This window comes from Lepisosteus oculatus, chromosome 13 (assembly GCF_040954835.1).
Source record: "Lepisosteus oculatus isolate fLepOcu1 chromosome 13, fLepOcu1.hap2, whole genome shotgun sequence".
NCBI lineage: Eukaryota > Metazoa > Chordata > Actinopteri > Semionotiformes > Lepisosteidae > Lepisosteus > Lepisosteus oculatus.
The window spans coordinates 11,786,968-11,814,564 of record NC_090708.1 but is presented as its reverse complement, the minus strand read 5'-3'; the positions used below and the strand labels follow the sequence as shown (position 1 = coordinate 11,814,564).

General features: G+C 37.2%; 1 protein-coding gene across 1 annotated transcript; it reads right to left on the bottom strand.

Annotated features, from left to right (window-relative positions):
• Positions 1-69: 69 nt before the first annotated feature.
• Positions 70-27,215, bottom strand: klhl24a (kelch-like family member 24a). Its single transcript, XM_006637765.3, has 7 exons — positions 26,947-27,215; positions 22,673-23,655; positions 20,071-20,255; positions 14,553-14,671; positions 8,193-8,381; positions 4,403-4,591; positions 70-4,134 (listed from the first exon to the last, which is right to left on the bottom strand). Exons 2-7 carry the CDS (start codon positions 23,590-23,592, stop codon positions 3,934-3,936), a joined length of 1,803 nt encoding a protein of 600 aa, XP_006637828.1. The 5' UTR covers positions 23,593-23,655; positions 26,947-27,215; the 3' UTR covers positions 70-3,933.
• Positions 27,216-27,597: the final 382 nt, after the last annotated feature.

The following is a 27,597-nucleotide window of genomic DNA, read 5'->3' as shown; positions in this document are numbered from 1 at the left end:
GCAGTGATGAGGCCCCTAGCTCTTCAAAGTAAAATTACAACAGAAAAGTTTCAATAAAAATGGCAATCATTTAGGAGAAAGTTACTTTATTAAGGCATCAGTGATACATCTAGTACAATCATACGCAAGTGGCTTAACACACATACAAAATGTTTAAATAAAATGAAAGGTGAGAGAAAAGAAATTATCACGCAATACTATAATGCAACCATTACACAACATGTCAATTACTGGCTTATCAATAAAAAGGTTAACTAGTTTTAACATGCAGCCTTTACATAACAACAATCTCTCCAAATAAAATAATGATTTGTGGAATTGACCATTGTATGGCATACACCATCAACTAAGTTTGCTCCTGAAATTCTTGTGTCAGTGTACCAGTTATGTTATGCTATAAACAGTAAATGTGAGCAGACTAATCAGTACACTTTTCACTTTATTTGTTCTATGGAATTCTTTGATTTACCTTTTACTTGCTAAGTTTAATTTTTCCCTCTCGATATAGGTGTTCTACTTAAACTGGCTTGAATGTTTTCCTTAACCAAATGCTGTGTATTCTCATACTCTAATATTAAAAAACAAACAAACAAACAAAATATTAAATTGATATATAATTTCAAGGCACTTGTGTTGTAATTAAAGGCAAAGTAAGATAACTAGTCTAGTAGAAAATTCAGTAACAAATCAACTTAGCACACCAGAAAAGGCTATTATATCACCTGTCCATGATTAAATGAAGGCATGCCACAATATCTCAGCATCAGTTACAATCATAATTGGCCTTCACTGCATTGTTCTTGAGATGACAGACTATTAATCTTTAAATGTTAAGCATATATAATAAACAGGAGATCAAATAAATCCATTATCTGAATCACAGGGTGTGTAAGCTTGAATCTTTGGTTGGAGAGGCTCAGTTCTATAAAATAAATGTAGGAGGACAATTCCAATAAGAATGGTCTACCATGCAGACAATGTCTTTATTAGCCAGCTGGAGAACTCATAAGGGAGTGTAGTCCCTTCAACACAGTCACAATTAGAACAAAACCACTTTTCTGTCTCCCCTATAGGTATAATATTCCGAATTGCCTGGGAGTGTGTGGTACACCACTCACTTGCTTCGTCTCCCACAAGACTGACATCCCTTGCCACTTCAGACAGCCTCTCCATGTCCACAGGCAGCCTCACCCCTGACGGGCTGCTTTATCCTCTACATTTCACCAGTTTCTTCCATTTTGACAGCGGCATCACATGGTATATACCAATAATAATAAAACAACACTCAAAACACAACTCCAATAACCCATTAAGAAATGAAGAATAATAATTTAAAAAATCTTGTTTAAACCTTTAAAACTTGGCATTCGTGTAAATATGATACTCACTAAACTTGTAGCCACAGCCGCATTGTCACAATCCTGCTCAATCTCACTGGCCCTTGACTGAAACCAGGAGGTGGGAATTACACAGACACACAGAAAGAAATGGGAGAGAAATTATTTCAGAAAATGTATGGTAATTCCTTTCAGTAGACAATTAGAACATGGCATGAAACAAGAGGCAAACCTGTCTGATCGTTCCGTCTCACCTAATCATACACTAGCACAGTATTTCCAGATTTTTAACTTCCTGTAATTGATCTCAAATATTTATGCTTCAAAGTCTTTATTTTAATATTTAATCATTTCTTTGTTGCACTTCCAATAAACTTCAATTTAGATTTCTGTTTATATTATAATCTCATGATTTTAACCCCACGTCTGTAGATATTAATCAGTAGTTGTCCCACTAAAAGTTATTTTGTTAAGGCTTTTTTTTTTAAGACTTCCAACACATCCTCATAAAATTCAGATTTAACATGTTGTCCTTATTAGAGAAATTCTTTCCTTTATAAACTTTAAGTGCACACTGAAAACTTGAGGAACTAAAATTAACTGCACTCTGTTTATCTCCATTACCAAGTCCTTGCCTGATATTAATGACACTAGAAATACCAACATTCAAAAGCAGTCATCCCCAAGCACATTAAATACTATACCTGAAGCTATACGTAGACTGTGAAGTATATAAAATTGTAGCTTAATGGAAACAAAGAACTACTATAAAATCAACAAAACACAATTTGTCAAATACTAAATGCACACAACAGCATACGTTATTACCCAAATGTAATGATTCAGCTTTCTTCCGAACGGCAGATAGTATCACTCTTTCCTACTGTAAAATCACAGGTACCAACTAAGTTCCATGAGGCAAGGAGCTAGGAAAATGCAGACAGGATCCACACACTTCTCTTACATGAACTCAAGTGATAAACGTTTACTGATACAGTAAAAATAAAAAAGTATTTACAAGATATTTCTAAAATATTAAATTAAGTCTACCCAAAAACATTATCTACAGATAGTGGTGTCCAGGTGGGGCTTTGTCAAAAGTTACAGAATACAAAAAAGAAGGACGTAGAAGAGCCCCTGTTATAGAACACTGCTCATGAAAAGTGACAAAATGGCCTGGAAAGAAAGACAGCTTATTCACAGCATGAGACTCTGCACCTAAGACTTGGAAAGCAGAGTAAACGTTTACTGACCAGTCCACATTCATCTCATAGCTCCCATGAAGTAGGTGGCCTTCGGCACAGTCTTGCCCGAAATAATTCTCTCCGGAAAATTGTTAAAATGCGTTTTTTCAAATCTCAGTCTACACAGCTCATCTAATGCAGACTGATTTTGGAGCACGTGAAAATCACTGATCAAATAAAATGTCTATTGCAAAACATTACTGGGTGCATTTATCAAAAGCAGAAGCTAGTCACTACACGTTTAAAATATGTTAATATAAAACAAAAACCGTAGGCCTGCCTCATGGTTGTTACAAATGTGTTAGCTTTTTGAAACAATATGGAATATGGGTCTCAATGCTATGCAGGTACATGTCCTGCATTTGCTCTGTGCTTATTTTATTTTAATGCATTGTATGTTCTGGGTGTCCTGACAAAAGCACAGTGACACTTTAGCATAACTTGCAAAGCTGCTGATAGATAAGAAATCATGTTTTTTTTTCCATCTGCTACAAGTAATTCCTCCCTGAAGCTCCTAGTGAGGGGGAGGGCAAAGGAGTCAGAGCCTACTGGTTATTACAGAATTATGCTTGTTATCAAGATAAAATGTTGGATCAAAAACAACAAAAATGCAAAACATCACTTTATAATAAAAATAACAAATAATTAAAAACCAGACAAAGATAACTGATTATTGTACAATATAAGCTGACAAAAAGACAAGTATAAACATACATGAGAAACATAGATGCATTATAAAAACAGAGCACTTTAGATTACAGGGCATGAACAAACATGATCACATTACTATAAATGGATAATTACCCTCCCACATCATTTAGTTATTACTCAGAACCTGCAATGTTTAACCTACTAACTGCTGAATGACTGGACAATTTCATTTCCTGTTTTTTGTGAGTTGGAATTCTGAAATTTTTATTAGTAGTTTATTGTTCATACTGGTGTAAATGTGCATATCATTGCTTTGGAAGTTCTCACAGTTAGAAAGGACCATGGCTTCTCTAATTATTACAAGGAATTAAACCCCAGAGTTAATCTGACCATATTTAACTTTAAACATGCAGTATAATTACTCAGACCTAAACTCCAAATATTAATATGCTTACAAACTCTAGCATCCATACTATTTACGTTGAGGGTAGCAACCACACTTTCTGCTTCTGCATACAAGATTAAACCAGTTAAAGCGGTGTATTCGCTTGTCCTGTAATCTAAAATGGTACCAAGGCACAAAATATTGCTACTGCTGGCTCAGCTTATATCTACTCTATGGTTTCTGTGGGGGCACCCCTGGGCTTGATGGCCTGGGAGTGCCAGTCCTGCAGCGGAGGCCTGTCTCGGGCAGTGGCTGGTCAGGAGTGGTAGTACTTCTCATTGTAGCGGTGGATGGTCACACAGCCGTGGTAGGAGATGGGTCGTGGCATGGCTGCCATCCCAGTGATGATGCCTGTGGCTGGGTCATAGCACAGAATGTTGTCTGAGGCCTCTCCGGTTTCTCCCCTCCCACCCAGGATGTAGATTTTGCCATTGCAGACCGACATGCCACAGCTCTCCTGCACAAAGTCACACAGACCCAATCAATGGAGACAAAGCTGGACACACTCTTGTGGGAGAATAGTTTGTTGTTGTAAAAATTCTCACAACTTTGGTATAAAATGTAATTAACTAGTTCAAACAAAGACTTTTATTTCTTTTTTTGATCAGACCAGTCTTACAACTGCCAAATTTACTTAAACTTTTCAGGCACTACTTAAGGACTTAAAGGACTACTGATATCCTTCTAATTGTAACAACACCAGACTTCATAAACATGTAACCTACCTGTTTACTGAACGTATGCATCACATGTATCCAGTAATCCTCAATGGGGTCATAGCAGAAGATGGACTTGGTCAGGCCTCCAGACACATATATGAGGTTGTTGAGAGACACTGCAGTGATGCAGCGTTTAGCAATGGGAATGTTAGACCTCAGCAGCCAGGTGTTGGTCTCAGGATCATAGGACTGGACCTGCCAATGAAAACAGAGGTTATATACTGTACTGTATGTACTTTTCCAGCTTGTATAAAACTGCATAAATATACATCTAAACATTTAAAACCTGTACACATTTCATTAATCTTCACAGCAGTCCATTATTAAGAGAGATTAATTTATTGTAAAGACAGTATGACAATGAAACCTAGATGGTGAGCTTATTATATTGTTACTGAATAATTCATTTTGAATCAGAATAACAATCACAGGATAAAACATACTTTACATAAGATTTTATGTTTCTACATTTCATTAGTGCATGTCTTTTCTCATGAATCAATGGATGACAGTTTTCTTTGAATAGTGTTTTATTCCTGTTGTAATACTGAACAATCTTGACACAGATGTGACAGCTCTTGGGGACTGGGTTTATTTTAAGTAATATGCAGATGCAGAACCCGGATATGTGAACTAGTAAACCTCCTGGTTTTCAGAGCTAAAAGGAACACACCACACCCTGTTTGACCCTGGCGGTTTCTCCAGTAAGTGATGTAACTCTGCTCTTTAAAGTTGTGTTTCAGTACAGATTAACATCAACGTTGTGCCACTAAATTTACAATTTCCATGACCTGAGCTCTTCTTAAAGAGAATGACATGATTTGTATGGAATACTAAAATGAGAAGCAACAATTGTTTTGGCCAGCCTGGCTCTTGCAGTAATACAGTGTGTCCTGGCACGACTGTAAGCCAGTTTTTGAGTGCATGACTGGCTGAAACTGGTAGACACATGGTCGTGATTAGCTGTCAAGAGACTGTGGCTATGTTTTGAGTGATGGGGTGGCACCCACTCAGTTCAGACATCACTAATTCAGAGCTATGTAAATAGGAGGTAAAAAGGTTCTCCATTTATCCCTGGAAAGCCTGGTCCTGGACTCATCGAGAAACACTGCCAAAGCATTAAAGAGAAATAATTCTTCTGGTGAAGATGGGCACATTAAGCTGCAGATGAGATGAGAGTTGAATTTATATACAGCATGTTTCAAAAGACAGCAATGAACATTTATAACTAATCTGTAATAGTTTACATTTTTCCTAGTAATGTTCATGCTGGGAGTCAGAATGATAAAACCTTTTTCCTCTAATGTTACAATAAGACAACTTTAATAATCTGTGTTCTTGTAGATACATAATCCTATATGCCAAAATATTATAATATTATGTGTAAGTGACAAGGCCAAACAGTATGTGCTGACATGCTGAGTTCAGAATTACAGTATATGTGCTACATAAAATATTTGAAAATGCATCCTCCACATTCTTAATTTGTTCAGAAAAGAAATACTGTCCACATTTTCTGCACATGGTTTTCAAGCTTGTGTAGAAAATGTGCTGAATGGCAACCTGTCTTTATGTTGATAAAAGATGATGCAACAAATCAAAAAGAAACGGTCACATTCAGCCATCTCCTTCAGAGAGTGTCAAGAATAAATTGGCCTCCATAATCACTGACTATATATGTACTGTATATTTCAGTCAATAAGATCACAGATCCAAGAAAAAAACCTTTTTATAAAAATCTAGTATTATTTTAAAATATCTAGCAGTATTTTATCTGAAATAACAACAAACAAAACTACTGAGGATCTTTTCACTTACCGATCATCATTTAATCAAATGATAGATTCATTAAAATTTAAACAAAAACTCATAATTGTAAGGACTATGACTAAGGCCAGGAAACATTTTGTAAGCCTACAGCACCAAGAAGAAATGATTCCAGATGTGAATGGAAAACCCTCCAGACAGAGCTAAGTTCCCTAGTGTTACAGGCATACTTTAAATGTGTTAAAATAATGCTGGTCTCAAACCTTATAACCACATGCTTTGCTGTTAAGGAATGCAAACGGGTTCTGGCCCTTCTTCAGTTTTTAAGATAGTTTGTCGGGATATTATAGTGCAAGTACACAAAACACTTTACATTCTGTGACAACAAAACAATTTGAAATCATGCACACGGTAGCAGGTAAAATACAAAATATCAGAAAGAGAACACCAAAACCTGTGCGCACAATATTAAACACAATATTCTGAATACAAGTGTATACAGTCCTTTTAAATGGAATAATAGCTTTTGACAAAAAGTGGAGATGGTCAAGGAAAAGGAAATGGATTTAAAGCACCAGTAAATATCACATAGTGTTCTGGAGACGGGGCCATATCCTCTAATTTAAAGATATTCCAATAACAGCCTATGTTTTATGAGCTTCACTTCCATATTATTAAAAATCTATAATAAAAAAATTGATTGTTGCTCTGGTTACCAGGTATCCTACCACTTTAGTAGTATTGTCAGTAACTGTACGCATTGTTCAGTGTGGAAAAACTGAAGATGCACCAGTGCAGGTGTGTGCTCTGAAGCCATTTATCTGTAGGTGAATTTCTCGGACTGAGCAGCCATATGACACATCCCCACAAACATCCCATACTGTAAAGCAGTACAGTAATTAATAGGAAATTCTTATCTGTACTTCCCTGTGTGTGATCATGAAAACGTTTAAAATAGCTTCAAGCACATAAACACAATGCAATTGATGATAAGTTCTAGATTTCAGACAAGTTTTGCTAGAAATGAAATTACACTACTTATGAATCATGATTGCTTGGAGCAACCACAAATTCATTAACATCCAAAAAGGCCAAAGGTGCTCCACCTCGATTCACCTGCTTTCATAGCTTAAATTGTATTAGCAAAAGATCCAGAATTACAACAGACTTTATCAAATGTAGAAAAACAGCAGAATTAACATTATGGGAGCCTATTACCTATCTGTGAAATAGTTGTTAACAACATGCTGCCTTATACCATCATCACATTGCTAACAATTAAGATTACTGGAAGTGGTTCACCTCTAATTCTTCTCACTATTGTAGGTACTTTATTTTAGGAAAATTCACCAATGCACTATGCTGTGTGTCCTGGGCGGCCCTTAGCCAGTGAGCTGTGTGACATGTAAACATGTGCCAACAGATGGCTCTCAGAATGTGTGGCAAGAAGGACCAGAAAACAGATGGAGATTTACACTTGTCTGCAACTCGATACCAGGTCTTTGCTTTCTCATTGTCTGCCTGTTTTCCTGTCAGCCTCAGAGCATACTGGGCTTTTTATATTCCACAATAATTGCCAGCAGCTAATGTTCCTTCACTGTCCTGAATTTTATCATGTCCCAGACTGAAAAAAGGATCTGCTGTCAAATAAGAATATTTCACTAGCAAGAAATTGTTTGCTAATTGCATTCTTTTTAGAAAAAAGTTAATGTCCCATGAACTTTATCCTAAAAAGTGCAAACATTTATTGCCTCAAACATTTATCTCAAAGACCATTATTTATTATACACTGTCAAAAATAAAATCATGGTTTTACAATATGTGTTGTGCCTATTGCCAAAATCCGATGCAACCCTTTTGTAACAATCATTACTCACACATTATTTGTTAACAATTTATTGTCTTCCCTGATATTACAGTACTTAACTTGTGGTTGCCTTAAGACCAAATGAAATTCTAAAGGCTCTAGCTGGGAATTTCTCCGAAAGCTCTACTGAAGATGCTGAAATCAGCCACACTGTCAGCTCACCTTATCGGAGCAGCTGTTGTCATCAGGTCCTCCTCCAATCACGAACAGCTTGTTGACACAGCTGGCGACAGCTGGAGAACTGACGGCCTCTTTCATAGGTGCCACTTCTGTCCAGCGGTTAGAGAAGGAGTCGTAGCACTCCACACTGCTCAGCCGGCTCTGGCCATCATATCCTCCCACCGCGTACACCTGCAGAGCACAGGCATGGACGAACACTCTTCAGACACGGACAACAGCTCCATCAGATGGTTTGAGGCAATGACAACTCTCCTGCGATAATCAGATCATTTTTGAAGGAACTTTAGGAACCCCTGTGTTTTCTTTTCTCAATCTTTAAGCTATAATTCATGTAAGACACAAATGTAAGTTTTACAGTTTACTGAAAGTATGAGCATATTACTCTTTATATTAAGATATACAATTCTTTTGTTTCAGTAAACATAACACCTCTCTTGCTCTCATCCCATTCCTCCCAAAGCCTAACGTCAAGTAAAAAACACACCGGATACCTACATGTACCAGACACCCCACCCTCGAAACAATATTTTAACCTAAACCTTTACCATTTATCATGCTACATGCACTTACACAAGAACTGAGGAAGTGAGGTAAAAAACACACAAAACAGGTACAAAAGGGTATGTGCAGTTAAAACTTATAAATCTGTTTTCACTAAAGCCAGGTCAAATGAAGAGAAACAATCTAGTAGGGGGAATACACAATATTTAAAAGGCTAATTTATAAAATAGTATAGTATTTCTTGTTTTGCAAATTTGAGTACCAACAGTACAATGATGCATTTAAATGACCTACATGTGAACAGTATTAAACAAATTGGCATTAATCCAAACATTTTTTAGTTCAGTGAGTTGCATAGCTGGACAATCATCCAGGTTATGATTTCATAGGTTTAAACAAATGATTTTATAAGACCCTTGGATCAACAGTTAACTGATAAGTATGCTTCTCTGTCTTTCCAGTTATTTCTTCAAACATATTTTAATAGAAAACAATACAAACTACACATTTTAAAAGTTTTTTTAAGATCAAGAATGCAGCATATTCAAAATACACCTACAAGAAACCTATAGCACTAATGGAAATACTGTATATGCTGAACAATAGAAGCCCTGCAGCTTATTTTCAGAGAAACTGGTAGAACAAGTTACCTTATTGAAATGAAACACTACATAAAACAATAAGTTCTTTGATGTGTGCATAAGGTGCACTTTGCTGTTAGTAGTGTATTGAGACAGTATTGTTTGAAAGCTTTCACTGTACTTTACTGCCTACAGAATGAAACAAAATTGGTATTCACATTATAATGTGACGTACAAAATGTAAACATTTACTTTCAATGTCAGGCAAAGAGGTGCGTGGGGTGAGGGATCAAAATTCATACAGTACATAAATAAATGCTGCAAACAGATTCATACATGGCTGAAAAACTTGCACATCTATCTACTCCTAAAGCTCATGTTCAAATACAGATTAAAATTGTGGATTAAGATTTTAATTTTGGACTAAACATTTACTAGTAGAACCTAGTAGATGGTGTATGTTATGCTCCGTTCTATTTCTTTATCGATCCCTTCTGTGAAGGAGGTGTGAGAGCACGACATGAAAAGGGCCAAGCGAAATATCTTCACCTGCCACACTTTGGCGTGCACCTCCGAGCCGTGGTCAAGAAGACACCAAGTGTCAAAACCACCCCGTACGCCACCAATTTGCTTTACTGCAGCCAGCACCCCTTTGGTTCTCAAAATATGTTCTTGCCTCCCTTATCAAAAATCGCTGAAGTAGGTTAGTTTTGTATATACAAGATATATTATAACATATAACTTATTCTATAATTTATTTTAATTACACAGGAAAATTAAGAACACATTAAAATAATATATCATTTTTAAAGTTTACCTTAAAAGACCTAGGTTTGATGAAACAGAGTAGTTGTGCTTGGTTTTGATTTTCTGATGATTAAAAAAAAATCTGGCATGTCTTGCACCTACAGAAAGGGCAGTTCATAGCCCAGGCTAAGACCCACTGCCTTATAGAGTTATTTTAACACTGTAATAAAAATAAACACTGAAAGATACGTGTTGAGAACTGCTCTCTTCACAGGACGGTTCTGGACTGGCCAGTGGCCAGGGAGAGGGGGAAAGCACTTCCTGTGTTTTCCATTACAGTGAGGGGAGCGTAGATTACTGCTTATTGTCTGAAGTGCAGCCTGAGATGATATCCAGTCCTTCGTATTCCTCAGGCCTCTCTAACTGCCTTTCTGACAGCCTTGGTTTGAATCTCTGGTTCAAACGTTTTGTGTAATGTTTAAATTTGAAAGGTTAATTTCAGGTGCTCCTCTGTACTTACTCTCACTTACGGAGTGGAAGAGCAGAATTTAATTTCCAAAGGCCTAAAATTATAGTATATTATGAGACAACAAACACATTCTGACATTATACAATTATTTTTCTTTTAAAATATATATTATTAATAGTTCCTACCTATTAAATGTACAAAACATGGCCACACAAACCCTTATTAATAAACTTTCTGTTGTATCCTGTGATAACTGAAGGACTTCATACATAGTCTATATTTTCAATTAATTTTGTTTATTGTTCAACCCATAATATGAAAAGGTCTTTGGGTGAATAGTGTTTTATGTAGAAAGGCATACAACTTACTTTAAATTGAAAAATACACCTTTTACTCAATAACTGAAAAAGAAAGATCCTTTTACAATGTGACAGGCTTCTAAGTTCACAGCTCACTTCACAGTTTTCACGTCTCAAAAAAACCATCCTTTGAATTTATGAACTGTTGACAAGGGACCATTAATTAAGTGTGAATGGTGAAACAGACAATTGATAGAAAAATCATATAACAACTTAGTAAAATATGTATTTTCACTAAGATTAATCTCCTCATTTAGATTTTTGAAAAGCTGAATGAATTTACACAGCAAATCAAGTTAAAAAAAAAAACTTAGAATAGTGGTTCTTTAAAAAGTTAATCTTCCAAAGAAAATACACTTGTAAAATGTCGACATGAACTGTTGACCCTGTGATAAAATTTAGTCATGACTCCCTAGACACTGTTCCTTAGTTTCAATCTGTGGCTATGTTCCAAGCTGTTGTATCAGAGACAGCTTCTGATTGTCATGACCCTCGGGGACTAAACAACTCTTTCATATATTCTAGGACACACACCAATACCAAGGAAGAAATCCAAGCTGCAAGCTCACTTTTCTAAAAAACAATTAAGCAAGACTGTCAGTACACCGAACACTTTGTTCCAAAACAGTAAGGTAATGTAAACATTCCAAGGGAAACAGTCTTTTGTTGCCAAGTAGTGAAAATCAAGACATGAGTTTATTTTAATATAAAACAGTAATATTTTATGTATATTATACATACCTTTTAAACTTCTATCTGAACATGAGTCATACACTGTCATAGACAGAATGTATTTTTTTGTTCTTTTCTGTATTAAAAGAGATCATGGATGATCTCACTGATTTTAGCTTAATTCTTCTGCCTTTGTGACAAACTGCTTTGACAGAGTTTAAAAGGCCCATATGATGAAGGCTGTTTTATTTGAATCATAAGCTGCTTAGACATGGTAACAAAGTTAAAGTTTTGTGACCATATTATCCAAATATGAATATGAATATTATCCGTATTATAACAGCAAAGAGCTGTTAAAGTATAGAATCTGATTAGTTACAAAAGAAAACAGAGATTTATGCCTGCATCTCACAACAAATTAACCAAATCTGGATATCTTTGCTTTATTTATTTCAGCATTTAACAATACAACCAACCAACAGGTGGAAGTGGGGCAAATAGGACAACTTATATCAAGTACACAGTGATCTTACTATGCTCTGAAGACAATGGCCTTTGGCACTCATAGTTCATCATTCCTCACCACACAATGCAGGCGAAATGCAGGCGAAAATTATCAGAACCAGTAGGGCAAATAACTAAATCTACCTGCACAAGATGCAGCTTTGTTTTTCAGATAAAATCTTCCCGTTGACCTAAAAAATAATTTCATTTATATGTTCAACAAAGAAACATGAACCATGTTAAGGAGCTGGATTTGTATTGCATTCTTTCTAACAATAGTCTGTTTTTTGTTGCATGTCTCTCTACTGTTACTGCAGTAGCAGGTCCAGCCTTAGTTCTGAAAATAATACCTTTAAGTGTTGTTTACACTAATTAACATGTCTACAGCTACTTGCTCCTACAAGTCATCATTCAACACCTGGGGAATACCTCAACACTGGTCTTAGCACTTTGCTTTTGTACATTAGTGTTTTGGAAAGATTTTAAAAAAAAGTTTGCACTCAACCCAGGGCATACCTGTACATATGATTTAAGAGTGCTTATTAGCCATTGCATAGCTTAGAGTATTCTAAAAATAAGACCTCAAACACATCTCTTCGCTTACAACAGCAAGGTGTCACCAAAACACTCACAATATATGATTTGAATCCAGTACTAAAGGGCCTCACATCTACATAAACAGAAAAAAAAGTTCCCTTGAACATTACTGACAATATTATCTTGGCATCATTTCAATTGTTGCCTAAGTATAAAAAGTGCAGTACTAAGTGCAGTGGCTCAGTATAAATGCTGGACTTACACACTATGTTCACGGTAAATTAGAACACACCCAAATACATCTAATAAGAAATATTTGACTTTTTAAATAAGAACAAATTTGCTGCTAAAGTCTTCTATAGAATAAAGGACTCAATGTGTTGACAACATAAAGTATACAAAGAGCAGAACCTAGACCCTGGTGGAAAAGTACAGAGAGGAACTACAACGTGTTGTAACAGATACTTGCACAAAGGAAGGCTGGAAAAGCTCCCCATCTTCAACTGAGTGCCAGACTGGTGCAGTATCAATTAATTTACCTCTCATCCCAGTAATTAGACACAACAGGAGAAGAAAGCATTTCTCTGCCTACTTAAAGACAGAAACATACTGGATGGTGTACAGTTAGTGCCAATAAAAGAGAGACAGGGTTTAGGTTGCTTATATATAAATATTGCTTAGGGTAAGTACTAAGAATTTATTCATAAAAATAAAATGGCTGAAGAGAAAAAAAAGAAACCAATGAAGTTTATTTGTCCCTTTGGAAAAAGTTCTTTTTGTGAGCAAAAAAAAAAGGGTGAAAAAGCTATACATTATGCTAACCTTTCTTTTTTTCTCAACCCATACATGGAATATTAAAAAGGCAGTCTCTGCTTTTATTGGTGGAAAAAGATGCACGTTCACATGAGAACTGAAGCAAATGCTGGGATCAGGCAAAGGATTTAAAACCCCAAATGACATTCAAACACCATATACTTAAACGTCATATCTTTTTCCGTGGATAAGATAGACAAGCATGAGCACAGCCATGAACTAGGCAGTGAATTAAAATGATGCTCTATTTTCATAGCAATTGCCATGGACACAGAATAATGGAAGGAGGTTCACAACACAACAATCTGCACTATCCAGTATCTGATCTGGAAAAGAGTAACAGACTTCGCCATATCTTTCACACACATTATGTTTAAAAGAGTATGATTGAGAGAGATTTTTGAAACCATAAAAGTTGTACTCTTAAAGGCTTCAAAGTATAAATATTGAAAATATTACGCAGGTGTTAATCTCCTAAATGCAGATTTGGCAAGATCTTTCTTTCTTTAGAAACTCTTCATATCCTTGATAAGATATTAGTCATACTTAAAATGGTCATGAACCCCCCCCAAATTAAGAGGTTAAATTTTCAAGGTGTTTTCTCAAACAATTTTGAACCCATACATTTGCTGTAAGCATAAGGTTGGCTCACCTTATGTGGGATGTCATAAAATATCACAAAATATCAAATCCTTATATAAAATCCTGGGTGATGAGAAATGTGCAACAAAAAGTATGACAACACATAGCTTATAGAAGACTGGTTGGTGATGCTTGAGGAAAATATGCATAGTCTTTACCACTCCCATTACAAAGTTAAGTGTGTAACAGTTCTTAAAGATAAACAATTGGTAAATTTAGATTTGGAGGACATTAAACACTACAATTTTATCTAAAAAAATAAATGTACCATGTAAATATTTATAAAACACTTAACTATATCGACAGTTCATAAATAACTATAGGGGATTCTTCCTAAAACAGAACAACAGAAAACGATAAGACACTACACTGGCAAGACTGACATATTTTTAAAGTACAGAACAAACATTTTAGTGATCTTGGTGATGTTGTCCATGTCCAACTATGAGTAAGACATGAGTGCAAACTTTCATGTTATAGGTACAAATACAACAAAACAGGACTGATGATTATTTACCTTGCCCAGGAGGACAGCCATTTTATGACGCCATCTGCCTTTGTTCAAGGAGGCCACCCTAATCCAGATGTTGAGCTGGGAATTGTACATCCACACATCCCGACTGTTTATGCGACCTCCTGAAAGCAAAGACAATCCAGAGCTACTCAGTTAATTAGCTAGATTATTTCTATTCTTGTTATCCAAAGACATCCTTACTGAGCTTCAACGACATCAGAAAGCGTAAATACAATCTCATTGAAAAACTTCAATGAGATTACTCAGTCAGATGAGTCTGTGTTTACAGAGTACTTTTTCTTAATAAACTACAGACACAAAAGGGGGTTGACTCTGCTTCGCAAAGTTGAGTTAATTCATCAGCTTGTGTTAATTTTGTGTTCTAATCTTAATTTAATCTTCAAAGATCAAGAGACTGTACAAGAGACACACTTGCCCAGACAGATCCTCTGTTCTAATGTCACAGTTTCAAATGCAGTACTTTACAAAAATAAAGTGTTCCCAGGTATGTGCAAGAAGCTGAAATAAATGGCACAAAAATGTCCAAATTTACAGCATTGTAAGTCAATTAAATATACCTCATTCTATGAGGTGAATTACCAAGTTGTGAAACCAGTATTTATTGGATACTCTATAGTCTTTATTCAAGTGACAAAATGAAAATGCATTCTAACCATTTTATTTTGTGTCTTTCTCTGCATGTGAATATTGAATTTCTATCTAAGTGTATTGTCACTCCATTCAAAACAGCCCAGAAGAAAGCTTTTCCCTAGTCAGCCCTAAAGGCTTTCAAAAATTCAGTTTAACGGCTAACATTGCAGCTCCATCATTACAGACCCTGGAGCCTCCAACTATTGGAGCGCAGCCCTGTAATTTGTCTGTTGCCAAACATTCTTTTAGGACTAAACTAATGATGATATAGCTCAATCTAGCAATCTCCTTTCGAAGAGGAATAACAAGGGTCCATTTTCACAGGGGAGGAGGGGTTTATGCAAATCTTTCAACTGCTATGCAAATGTCCAAGGAAGAAATGAAATTCCTCTTTCTTTGCACTGTTGACTGCGCATAATACAGAACAGGCTCACAAACAGCACGCACATACGAGCCAATCAAGGACAATCAACCTCAGCCTAGAACACCTAGGTTAGAGTGTTCATTTCGATCTTTCATTGGTTCCTCTCCAAGTGTTTGAAGATACAGTAGATCACAGAGACAGATAAAGTTCAGGGAAGTTTAATGAGGAAGCACTTCATTACAAATTAGACAAAAAAGGCAGTCATACTGGTAAAAAACACAAACTGCAGCACAAACAGGCCATAGCACCATACCACCCAAAACATGCTCTAATGATAAGACAAATGTTAAGACATTAAAAAGCAAGTTGAAATCAAAATATACACAGTAGTGGTACTTTCCACTTTTCTTTACTTTCTTTATGAATATCCCATTATTTTTAACCCAGGTCCTGAAAGCATTAGCCTTTGATTAAGATTTGGGAAGTTATAATAAGTAAGGACAATGTCTCTCATGCTACTTTCTGCAAATTAGAAAGCGAGTATTGCTGTTCCTAAAGCCTTAGGCTATACGTTCCAACTTATTAAAGCCGTGACCAGTTAATTGTTCTCACACATTCATTATCACTGTTCCTTTTAATTAAACTATATTCCTTTTATGCTTACAGTACATGCACTTAGGTCTGCCACTTGTTTCTTTGTTTAGTCTGCATTGAGGTTACCCGGTAACAAGAATATATCACTTGTATGAATAATGAAAGTGCATGTTTTCAACAAACAGAGATTTTCATTAATGGTTAGCTTTAGTCCTTATGTAAATTTAGAGAGAACTGGAAGCCAGCCTGAAGCCAGATTTAAAAATAAAGCACAGAATTCTGAAAGAAGTAACATAAAATGGGCTCTGTATAATTTCATTTTTGGTTAGATCACTTTTGGACTTTTAAATTAAATATTCCAACAGAAAACACCACTTAGAGGACTCCTCAAAGTTACATGGGAGTCTTGGAGCCCTGTACATTAACCTGCAAACTATTTTTGGAATTATCTTCAGAAAGTACTTTAATGGAATGAGAGAGGGTCACTCGTAATTATTAATAATGTCATTCATAATAGGATACGAAAGTGAGAAGTTTATATCAAATGGCTAATTTTTCCATTTCTGTACCAACATATGCTTTTCTACTACATCACAGAATAAGGACCACAAATTATTAATAAACTGCATACACTATGATGACTTCCAGCAGCAAGTGAATGAAAAGCAAACGAATGACCATTATATTAAGGTTCAACCTTGGATTTCACCTCATTTTCATTTTGTTTTAAAAAGCATTGATTGAATCTGCTTATGACTCCCATTCAACTTCTCGTCCTAGAAGTCTACCCATTTCATCATTTAATTTATCCTTTAAATAACCGGCATCAACACATTTAAATAACTCCTTGCAGCTTGCTTTTAATCTGCAGTCAGCACGAAGAATAAACAGACAAAATGTCCTTTTCTGTGTGGGCAAACAGCCCAATGCATAGTTATGTAATCACATAGGCAATTTGCCCATGGTTTATCCACAACTGAAAATTAGGCCTAACGATCAATTTAAGAAAGGAACTTACGAAATTAAAATAAAACAAACTAGTTTTACTTGTTTAGCTTGTCATCAAACCAGTTACTGTAAAATGCCAGTTAGTCAGTATCCACATCTACAGGTAGTAGAGGCTTGGTAGTTTCATCCCTGCATCACCCACTCTATTGTCAATACTACATCTGGCGCCATTTCACTTCCACTTCAGGCTGGCTTCAAGTTTTCAAAGTGGGCTCTTATACCGGCATCTTATCTGTATGTCATTTTTGGTTGGATTGGTTTTCACTGATTACAATCTTTTTTGTTTTCCCTGTGAAAAGCCTACTTGGAAAAGCAGAAGTGGAGGATTTGATGCCCCTTAAATCTTTTCACACCTTGGCGCCACAAAAGATGTCTCACTGCTCACACTGTGTTAAATTCAGGACACTAGGTTGACCCTGACTCTTGTAAGACAGGACACAAATGACCATCAGGTCTCTGGGCCTGTTATGATGATATTTGTTCTGTTGTCAGGTAAGACAATGGAAATGTAGGCAAATAGTCACGCAATGGCTGGTCTGAGCTGTTTTCCAGTGGCTAGTAATTAATGCTTTGGGCCCAAGGCAACAACTGAACTCATTTTAAAGGAGTCCTATGCTTCTTTATGTTGCTTAAAAAAATAAGGCAGGTTGCAAAGTTGCACAATCTCCTTTTAACTGATACATTATAGAGTGATGCTAGCATTACACAACCAGTGGAAAGCACCTAATATTGACACAAGACTTCTAAAAACTTGCCACCCAGGTTATTCAAGCTTTTGTTTTCATAATAGTATTAGGAATCAATTATGATCTTTAATCACAAAACATGGCATTGACCCATATTAATTTTAAAAAGACACCATTAATTTTAATTTGTTGTATGTTGTCCCCATGAAATGCAAGTAGCATGGAATTATTAACATTACAGGAAGCAAGAAAACCGTCAGGAAAGTGTTTTTAAAACATTTATCATCAAGGTAACTTAAATAGTACCTTTGTGAATAGTACTCATTTTAAAATCTCAAATTGAAAATACAGTCTCCTGTTTCCCCAAGCCCTCTCTGGTTGTGAGTGCACAATTAACTTGTCATCTTGGATTATGGACACTGTGGAAGTAACAGTTACATTTAATGCTCTTAATCATGACCGTTTACTAGTATTGCTCATTAGTTTTATCTGAATTTGAGTTTTTTTCAATCTGGATTGAGAGATTAGGACATTGTGGTCTGAAAGAAAACAGCACATTAAACTGCAATTTGGAAAAAATGTACATGGTTAACGCTGTTGAATACTTCAATTATAAGGAAGAAATAGCTGGATTGGCAGTTGTGAAAATCTCATAGTACTAAATACTGTAAGTGTTAGTGTATCAGTCATATTAAATAATAATTACTTGTTCCTGTTTTAAAAAAAAACCTGATTTGGCAAGAGAGAGAGAACCTAAAATCATTTTAAGGCCAAAGAAAACTGACGGACCACATGTCCCAGTGACAGTAAATGAAGCTCCAACAAAGCTCTTCTAAGTGCGGGCGATATCACAGAATTGAAACTTCCTTTCAGAAACGCTGCATCTGAAGGCCTGACCGAGAAGCTAGGAGAACTGGTAAATTGTCCTTGGCATTCTTGGGAATGTGGAAGAGTGGACATATAAATCAACCTTTAAGATCCCAGAGCACACGGAGCCACACAGGGTGTGCTCTGAAAGCTGTGAGTAATACTTTCAGAGTACTTGGCTCCTGCGGCCTGCATTTTCAAGTTCAGGGTGTTCACTCAATGGAAATTCCGTCCAGACTTCGCAAGATACATCGAGGAACAGGTTCCATGCTCCTCTCTAGTGACAGGACATAGCAAAAATTACCTAAAACATAAAATAGCAGTAAATGGTCTTCTCTAGCAGGTAACCTACGTATCTTATAAGTGAGTCAGATTCATTTTATGTAGGACAGGAGGTAAAAAAACAAGAATCTTACACCAAAATAATGAACCTGCAATACCATTTTTTTTCTTTTTTGTGAATGCAATATACTGTAAATTACCCCTGGACAAAAAGAAACCAGGTGTAACAGTGACAGACGTCTTTGTCCAATTTAGCCGTAAATAGCCTTAAGTATTTTTGCAACAATAGATGGGTAGAATAGCAAACAATGGTTGCGGGAGAAACATCAACAGAACAGGAAGATCAAATGTATCACAAAATATAACCTGTAAACATAACAGGAATATAAACATACAAACCCTCCTTTCTGATCATGAAACCTATCACTGTAAGGTGACCAATTACATATTAATGGAAAGGTATTCTTTAGCACTGAATATGTGCACAGCAATTTCACCCTTTCCTCGTATTTTCCTCAAACTTTTATGTTGGTTTACAAAGTTTTTCTATAGATTGTAGTGGTACAGTGATTTCACCGCTACAGAACCATCCCATAAAGCTTTCTAGTAAGAAAACCTGGCAACACTATCAAGTCAAGCCACAGGAAACGGTAAGACCTCACATTCTTGAATTTATTACCAATTACTACTAACTCACAAAAATAACACTTATTCATGCCTGGGGGGGGGCAATGTCGTGAAACTTATTCAGAGCGATGAGGAGTATATTGAATATATTTTTAATTAGATGAGTACTGGATGTGGTAATAATGAATTCATGACTTGCTGCTGTGTAGGCCGAGAGCCATGTATATATTTTTCACCATAGCCTCAACTCTATACTGTTCTCCAGTTAAATGCAGTACTAGACAGACTGTTTCAACATGCAAGCCGTAAAAATGCATTAGGCCACAATGTTAAGGAAAAAAAATGAGGTGCCATCTTTAACAAACTTGGCATTGAGCCATATTATGGAAAACATACAACAGTAGACAGGCCTTAATTTACGGAGGCCACCAATTCACTTTACCTGAGACCAGGATGTCATTCCTCAGGGCACAGACAGCATATTCAGACTTGGTGAACTCTGGTAGTTTGGCCAGAGATTTCCATTCTCCAGTCACCGGGTCATAGCATTCAGTGTAGGGAAGGTTGAAGCCCCCCACTCGCTCACAGCCACCAACCACCACAATGACCTCTGAGAAGCCTGTAGACCTGTGGGGGGTGGGAGACAAATGTGGCAGTGAGATTCAATAACTTCACTAGACTCAGCAGGTGGGGCTGAGTGTAAACCTACTGACATTGTAAACTGCTTGTAAACTTTGAAAGAATCAAGAAATATACAGTACCGAAGCCTGAATAACAGACGAAACAGGCCAACAACATTGTTGGTACAGGAATAAACACTTGATGTCCAATTTACATTAGGAGTGTTGGCAGATGATAATACAAATAATTATATTTCCTATATAGTGTATATGAATACTGTGTATACTGATACAACGATTAACTTACCTGTTCTACAATTCTGTGCACCTGGTCTCGACATTGTCTTCAGAAAGTCACAGTGAGTTAATAAAAAGGTATAGTCAGCTAAAAAACAGAGTTAAGGCAATTCACAAACTCTGCAGTGGTAGAAAATTAAATAGGCTACTACACAGTCTTTAACAGGCAGGAAGTGGAGGCCCTCAGGGTGCAGAGAAAGACATCATCGTTCTGTTTTCTGCCTCGATACTGACAAGGCAGAGTAGGCGTCATCCAGCTGCTACCTGACACCGGGCTGCACTCCAGTTAACTCCTGCCTTGTCTGCAGAGCCAGCTGCCTCCTACGTGGGTTTATAAGCCAACACCTTCATCCAAAGAAGAATAAGGGCTCTGTGTATTGTCTTTTTTCAATGTTACAATACCCCTACACTGTAACTGAAGAGATACAATACCCCTACACTGTAATGGAGGGAAACAAGTATCTGAAGATAGACCTTAACGGAAAAGCCTATTCTTTTTAACATAGAATAGGCATGAACAGAAAACCTTCAAACTCTAACGATGATAGTACTATGAAGTGATGCAGAACAATTTACAATAAAGGAAAGTCTTTTCTGTTGTTTTGTTATTTCAGATTTCAGAAATCATACAGTTATATGCTGCATATCTAACCTGCAGAAGTCCTACATTTTATTGAAGAAGTCAAAAACTGGATCGATTGATTGTGCTGATTTACATTTGTCATTAAAGGATTCGATGAAAATGGCGTCTGTTCTGAAAGTAATAGGCAAGTGTGTGGGGTCAATTTTGGAAGCAATTCAATTTCTACACGTGACACATACTCTGCGCCTGGCTGCAGATGTTATCTTATGGGAATTTGGCCCATTCTACTTGCACATTCTGGACAGGCATGTGCCTGTCAGCTGATCCCTGAGTCCTAGATTCCACACATCGTCAGAGCTCAACCCACAGATGTTCACCAGGGCTCCAGTATGATGAGTAGGGCACAACTTTCACATTCTCATCTCACAAGAAGGCCATTGTTACATAAGCCTTACGTACTGTCCTACTCTAATACTGTAATGGTGTGACAGTTAGGGCAGCAAGTGAAATGCCAGGACTTGAACAATATATATACTGTACAGTATATACCTTGCCGTTAGGCTGCCATTAATCACCACCAGTGGATTTCTGTAAAGACTAAACTCCTGTCCAGACCATCCCTCTTGGACGATTATTATTCTGAAAATCTGTGGCACACTTACTGATGGCCATCAGTGTGGCGTATACAAAACCTTGCTAAACGTGGATCCACTGGTGCTTACTCCACCTTAGCCCAGACTCAATATACTGTATACTATTGGCTCAAAGGTCTTATTCTTAAGATGTACTAAAGAGATGACAACCTTATGCAACAGTCAAAGTGACTTGGGTGTATCATGGTCAGTCATGAATGATCTTGAATCAAAATGATACCAGAACTTTTCATCAATACTCAGTTTTCCAAAAACATGCACGGAGTGACATACATCTTCTGATGCTCAGTACACATGAAGCCAATTGCCAGCTAGATGGTCTGAAGGAACAAGAACAATAAAATCTGACAGACATCAGGGAAGCATAACAGTATTTATTGGATTTTATACCCTTTCAAGTTTCAGAAGAAAAACCTTATCACCTGCCACTATCTGCTTGTTTTGGCTTTCTTATCATTAATTTATGTTTTTAATAAAAGAGCAGGCTAGCTGATGTTTACTCCACAACCCCAGCCTTGCCACTTCAAAAGAAAAAGAAAAACAAAACTATTTGGTAAACAAGGGATAACTAGAAAGCACAAGAATGAGAGACTATCATGTCTGAATTCCCCCAACAGGAGGTGCACTAATCATATAATTACAGCTAACCTCTTTATAATAATGACAGGCAGCTCATCTGAAAGGTGTATGGAAAGGAGACATTGAAACAAAGAATTCTGACAGAGCTGTTCTAGCAACACTGACAGTCACTAACTTATGCCTAATCCTTAAAATAAAAAAACACATGGACAAAAGACCAAGTTTCACATTTGGTCAAATGAAATCCAATATACCTACACCATTACAAAACCTCCCCGCAGACAAGCACATTCAGACACATTTTGCCTTTACCTGCGAGGTCGGGTTCTAGGAGACATCATCTCATTGCCCAGCACGTGGTACCTCCTGGCCTCATGGAGCAACTGGTAGCATTCAGGGGAGTTCTGGATGAGACGGTCCCCCTCCACAGTCTGGACAAAGTAGTTGGGGTGCAGGAGAGGCATACGAACATGGTGGAGGAGGTCTTTGAGCATGGGCCGGCGGTACTCCACGTCATGGTAGACCCAGCGCATGACAGCCTCAAAGACCATCTCCTCCTTGTTGATGACGAGCTCGTCGCTGGAGATGTACTCCTCCAGCTCATCCCGCCGGAGATCGAGGAACTCTTCATGCTGGGCCACCTCCGTGAAGTTCTGCATGGCGTAGGTGCGGCAGCGGCTGGCCAGCTGCTTGAGGGAGTGCGTGTCAGCAAAGCGCTGGATGCCCAGGCAGTTGCAGGGATCCAGCTGGTCCTCCAAGAACTTGGCACAGGCATCACGTAGGGCCCCAATCTGGAAGAGGCTAGAGGTCTCGAAGAGGAACTGTACATTTTCTGTGGTAATCTTGGCCTTGCCCGTATAGACGTATTGCAGGAAGTTGTCCATAGCCTCAGCGAGGATGCCGTTGATCTCCACCAACATCTCGCGGCTCTCCCGGTGGTCGTTGCAGAACATGGCCCGGAAGTAGCTGCTGCAGGCGGACAGCACCGCACGGTGGCAGGGGAACTCGCGGCCCTCTACACAGATGATGACATCGGTGAAAAGACGGCTGTCCCGGAACTCGTTGAGCACCTGCAGTATGCTCTCAGCGTGCGAGGAGCCTGACGAGAAGTCAAAGATGTCGTGGTTCACCAGTGTCTTGGAGTCCACTTCAAAGACCTTGCGCTTCACTGCAGGAGAATCACGGACCCCTACATCTTCCCTGTTCAACCTTCTGCCCAGGATCAAGACCATGGCTGCATCCACCTTTGGTGCACTTTATTTCCTGCAGGGACCAAAGAGGTCACAGTACGCGCCCTATGACAACGAGAAAGAAAATCTCTCACTATAAGATGTAACAATAGCAGCAGGTTTGACGTAAAAAACACAGCACATATACTTAACTTGCAAATGCTAAGTGTACTAGAACAAAGTGCAAAGAAGAACGAAACGGTGCAAAAATGTTCTTTACAGGTCTCAGCATTGATAACAATACAACTGTGACACACAAATGAGTTCAGGTGTTATTATATATTCAGAAAAATGAGGCAATGGTTAGTACAACATTCAATAAATAGATTTTAGGAAAACAACTCAGTCTATGTGGGTTATCAGTTCAAAACATAAGGGAGCTACGTTGCTAGAACATTAGTTTAAAAGGTCAACTTAAAAAAAATCCAAAAGAAAAAAAAGTATTGCGTAATTTTCTTCAGGGGAGCAGATGAATCCTACACCTCATGTACAGTACAATGGGTTAACATCAGCTACAAAGATTACACAATGTCCGTTTTTTTTTCTTTAAGTCTTCCTGTAAAACAAATACTAAATTACACTGGTGCCAAGAGAACCATTTACTTCCTGCAAATATCTGTTCACCTGTACTGTGCATGGGGCTACAGTGAAACCCAAAACCAGAACGACTTGTTTTCTTGTTCACCCATCAAAGAATACAATATCACTTGCCTTCATATATCTACCTGAGAGTGCAATTTAATCCACGAGTGTTGCACAGTCTACACTAAAAGCAACAGGCCATTTAGCTTTAAAGGAATATTGTTGTGTACTTAAATGAGACAACTCAAATTGTAAGCATAGTTACGAAAGACAAACATTACCAATATGTTAAGTAAGGACATTACAAGGCTAAATAACTCCACCATGGCTTCTCCACTATATGGTGAGGCAGAACACAGGCATACTGTACAGTTCTCCGCAAATATGTTAAAAAAGTGCATGTCAGCTTGTGACTTGTAATATTTTATTCAATGCCATCAAAAGCAAAAGTTTACATTTTTAGTGTTGTGACTTTTCAGTATTTTTACTGCTCCAAGAAAATATTTGAGAAATTCCATATTTTTTAACAGTTTATCATCACATCCAAAATCTGAAGTATTATGCAGAAGTTATAGTACATGCATCCACTTAGTGGAAAGGCTGAAACATGTAAGACAGTATAGCAATCATCTGGATGTGTTGCGAAACCATCTATTCCAAAAGCTGTTAATTCACCTAACAAAACACTCAGTACTACTAAAAGACACAAATGAGTCATGCACACTGATAACCTATTTACAGTTCTGTTCACAGTGCTTATAGCTGGAGCTGAATGTCTCTTCTATTTTTTACATTTCTAAAACTTATCCAACTAATATACATATCCATCAAATCCCGAGGAAGACCATGCCATCACTAAAGACCCATCTCATATTCTACCTGAAGGCAAAAGTTACAAAAAAACGATGAAGATGTTTTTGCTATCCATGGTGCAAGAAGAAAATAAAAAATAGAAGAAAATGTAGTTTCATTGCACAGGCCATCAGGCTTACTAATAATGTGGGTAACGAACAGTTTATCAATGTGATTGATCTCTATTGGATAGAGCCTCCTCTGAAAATGTACATGTACTTTAATATCCAATAAACTGATTATAATTTTGTATTGTAGTATAGGACCATACAATACACATGCACTTTAATTACTCTCATAATCATTTTATGTACCTTCTGCTGTTTTGTTCATTGATTTTTTAGAAATATTGTTATGCTTTGTTTTTTTACCAATTTTATTTCAAATATGTTGTATTTACACTGCTTGTTAACACTTATCCGATGGGGATGAATGAAGTACTTTGCATTGAATTCGTTTAAAATTTACAGAACTAAGGTCAAATTAACGATCTGTAGCTACTTTAAAACTATTGTCTTGGGCCTCTTCCGAGCTGACGGAGAATATTTTAACACGTTATGAAAACAATCACGCGGAAAATGCCCTATTTGAGATTCTTATACACTAGTTTATTAAGTGAGGTTTCCTATAATCGAAGAGTAATTGAGACTACAGGTCTGTTAAAGCAAACCAACGATAAAATAAAATTATCTTTCATTCGCCGTAACAGCTAATTGGGGGATCTCAGTAACACCTTGGGGGTTAGACGAATACCTCTCTCTTACTATTGAATTACTAAAAGATAAAAAAACCCCGAATAAAACCATTTTGCATTAAAACTTAAAACTAAAACGTAAACAAAACTCTGTTGTACTTAAGAAAATGATACACTTTTCTGCACCGATTAACTTTATTTCATCTTCTCAACACTGACATCAGCATCACCGATAAAGAGAGAAGAAATGGTCGCGGAAAATACAGCTTTTATTTGCGTTCCAAGCAACACATAACCCAGGCTGCTCGCCAGTCCCACGCCGGAATCAGAGATATTCAATCATATGACTTCGGCGAGGAAAGATAAAAACACTCTATTTCCCTGCGGTGGGTCGAAAGACAAGAGTCGCTATCTAGGTGCGGACATTTCGTAGATATAAGGAACTCAGTAAGCAAAACAAAAGTCCAAAGACAGAACTTACAGCTACAATGTAACCACAACACAATACTTTACCTAAACAAACTGCGCCCCCCCGCGACAAAAGGCGATTTCCCCCATCAGAAGGTCTTTCAACAAAGGGTTTGGATGCCCCAAGTTCAACCAAGAGGAAAAAAAAGTCATTTTGCAGTATAGAGAATATATAACGGCTTGTGGCGACTGGAATTGTGTAGCTATTAAAAGATCTAACTCTAGTTTTGATTCGCAGTTTGTTGCTTAGAACGTCTAGATGTAACTCAATTTTTTTTTTAAATCTGCCTCTTAACAAAAATGGATGTAAACAACAGCCTGGTCCCCAGAGTCTCGATCACATGCCATTGCCTGATCAAAATATTTAACAAGCCATTACGGGTTTATCATAGATAGTCTAATCTTTACAGCTCTCCTAGTTACATATGAAAACTAATCCGACCTAAATTCAGCCCAAACCAGACGTAATTTGAATTTAGAACACCCTACTTTCCTCTTTAGCGAACAATCACCCCGACAACCAACTTCCCGTCTTATAAACAAACACCACTGTCTACAAAACGTATAGGAAATGTCAAACAAAAGATACCAAATTTAAACAAAACTAACAACAATAAAACAATAACGTGATCACAGCTAGTGGTACCACGTATGAATGTTAATGCTAAATGAGAATAAAAAAAAACATTTAAAATCTTTCACAACATTCACACATAAACGGTGTTATTTTGCAAACTCGTGTCACCTTACAGCATCCTTACCTTTCTAAATTTAATGCGGCCGCAAAAGAATATTTAGACAAAAATAAAACCGAACGAAAAAATAATAAACCGCTTGCGAAGTGACTTATTTTTATCAGAAGGCTTCTAATCCAGAATTAATGTATAATTCCGAATTTTTTCTCCAGCTTCCTTCTTTCGGCAATTATCTATTCCACCTTGACCGTCACATTCTGTTTAACCTAACAAACAACTTCATAAAAACGGTTAGGACAGCACAAAAAACATGTCATCACATCCCCGAGGACACGCAAACAGCAGCCATCCAATCATCTTAAAGTGTTGAGGTTTGTGGGAGGTGTATTTCATTAGTCGTGCTATTTCTGGAAAAAGTGGTGTAATGCACTTTCTTCAAAAACTACATTTCCCAACATCCCCCGTCTCCACGTGGCCGGCTTTTGTTTGCAAACAAAGTGCCAGTTCCAGGTAAACGACTGTACATGTATTATTGCGCTAGCTGTAACTCACGTGGTCAAGAGCTCCTTTTTTTAAAATTCCTCGGATTTCATAATCATCACGTAAACAACCATCTGCTCCTCCATATGCCTCGATTGTGTCTATAATAGACTGTATGGCAGCAGAGCTCCAGGAAACAGGTTTTGTTTTTGTATCATGCGTTTCAATTCTGGTTTA

Bases quoted from the DNA above. Each gene is read 5' to 3' on its own strand.
- klhl24a (XM_006637765.3), bottom strand. From the start codon at position 23,592: ATGGTCTTGATCCTGGGCAGAAGGTTGAACAGGGAAGATGTAGGGGTC. The intron at 14,672-20,070 runs GTAAAGTGAATT...CTTTGCTTTCAG, and splicing joins GAATGACATCCTGGTCTCAG to GAGGTCGCATAAACAGTCGG. The intron at 4,592-8,192 runs GTGAGCTGACAG...TTTCATTGGCAG, and splicing joins ACAACAGCTGCTCCGATAAG to GTCCAGTCCTATGATCCTGA.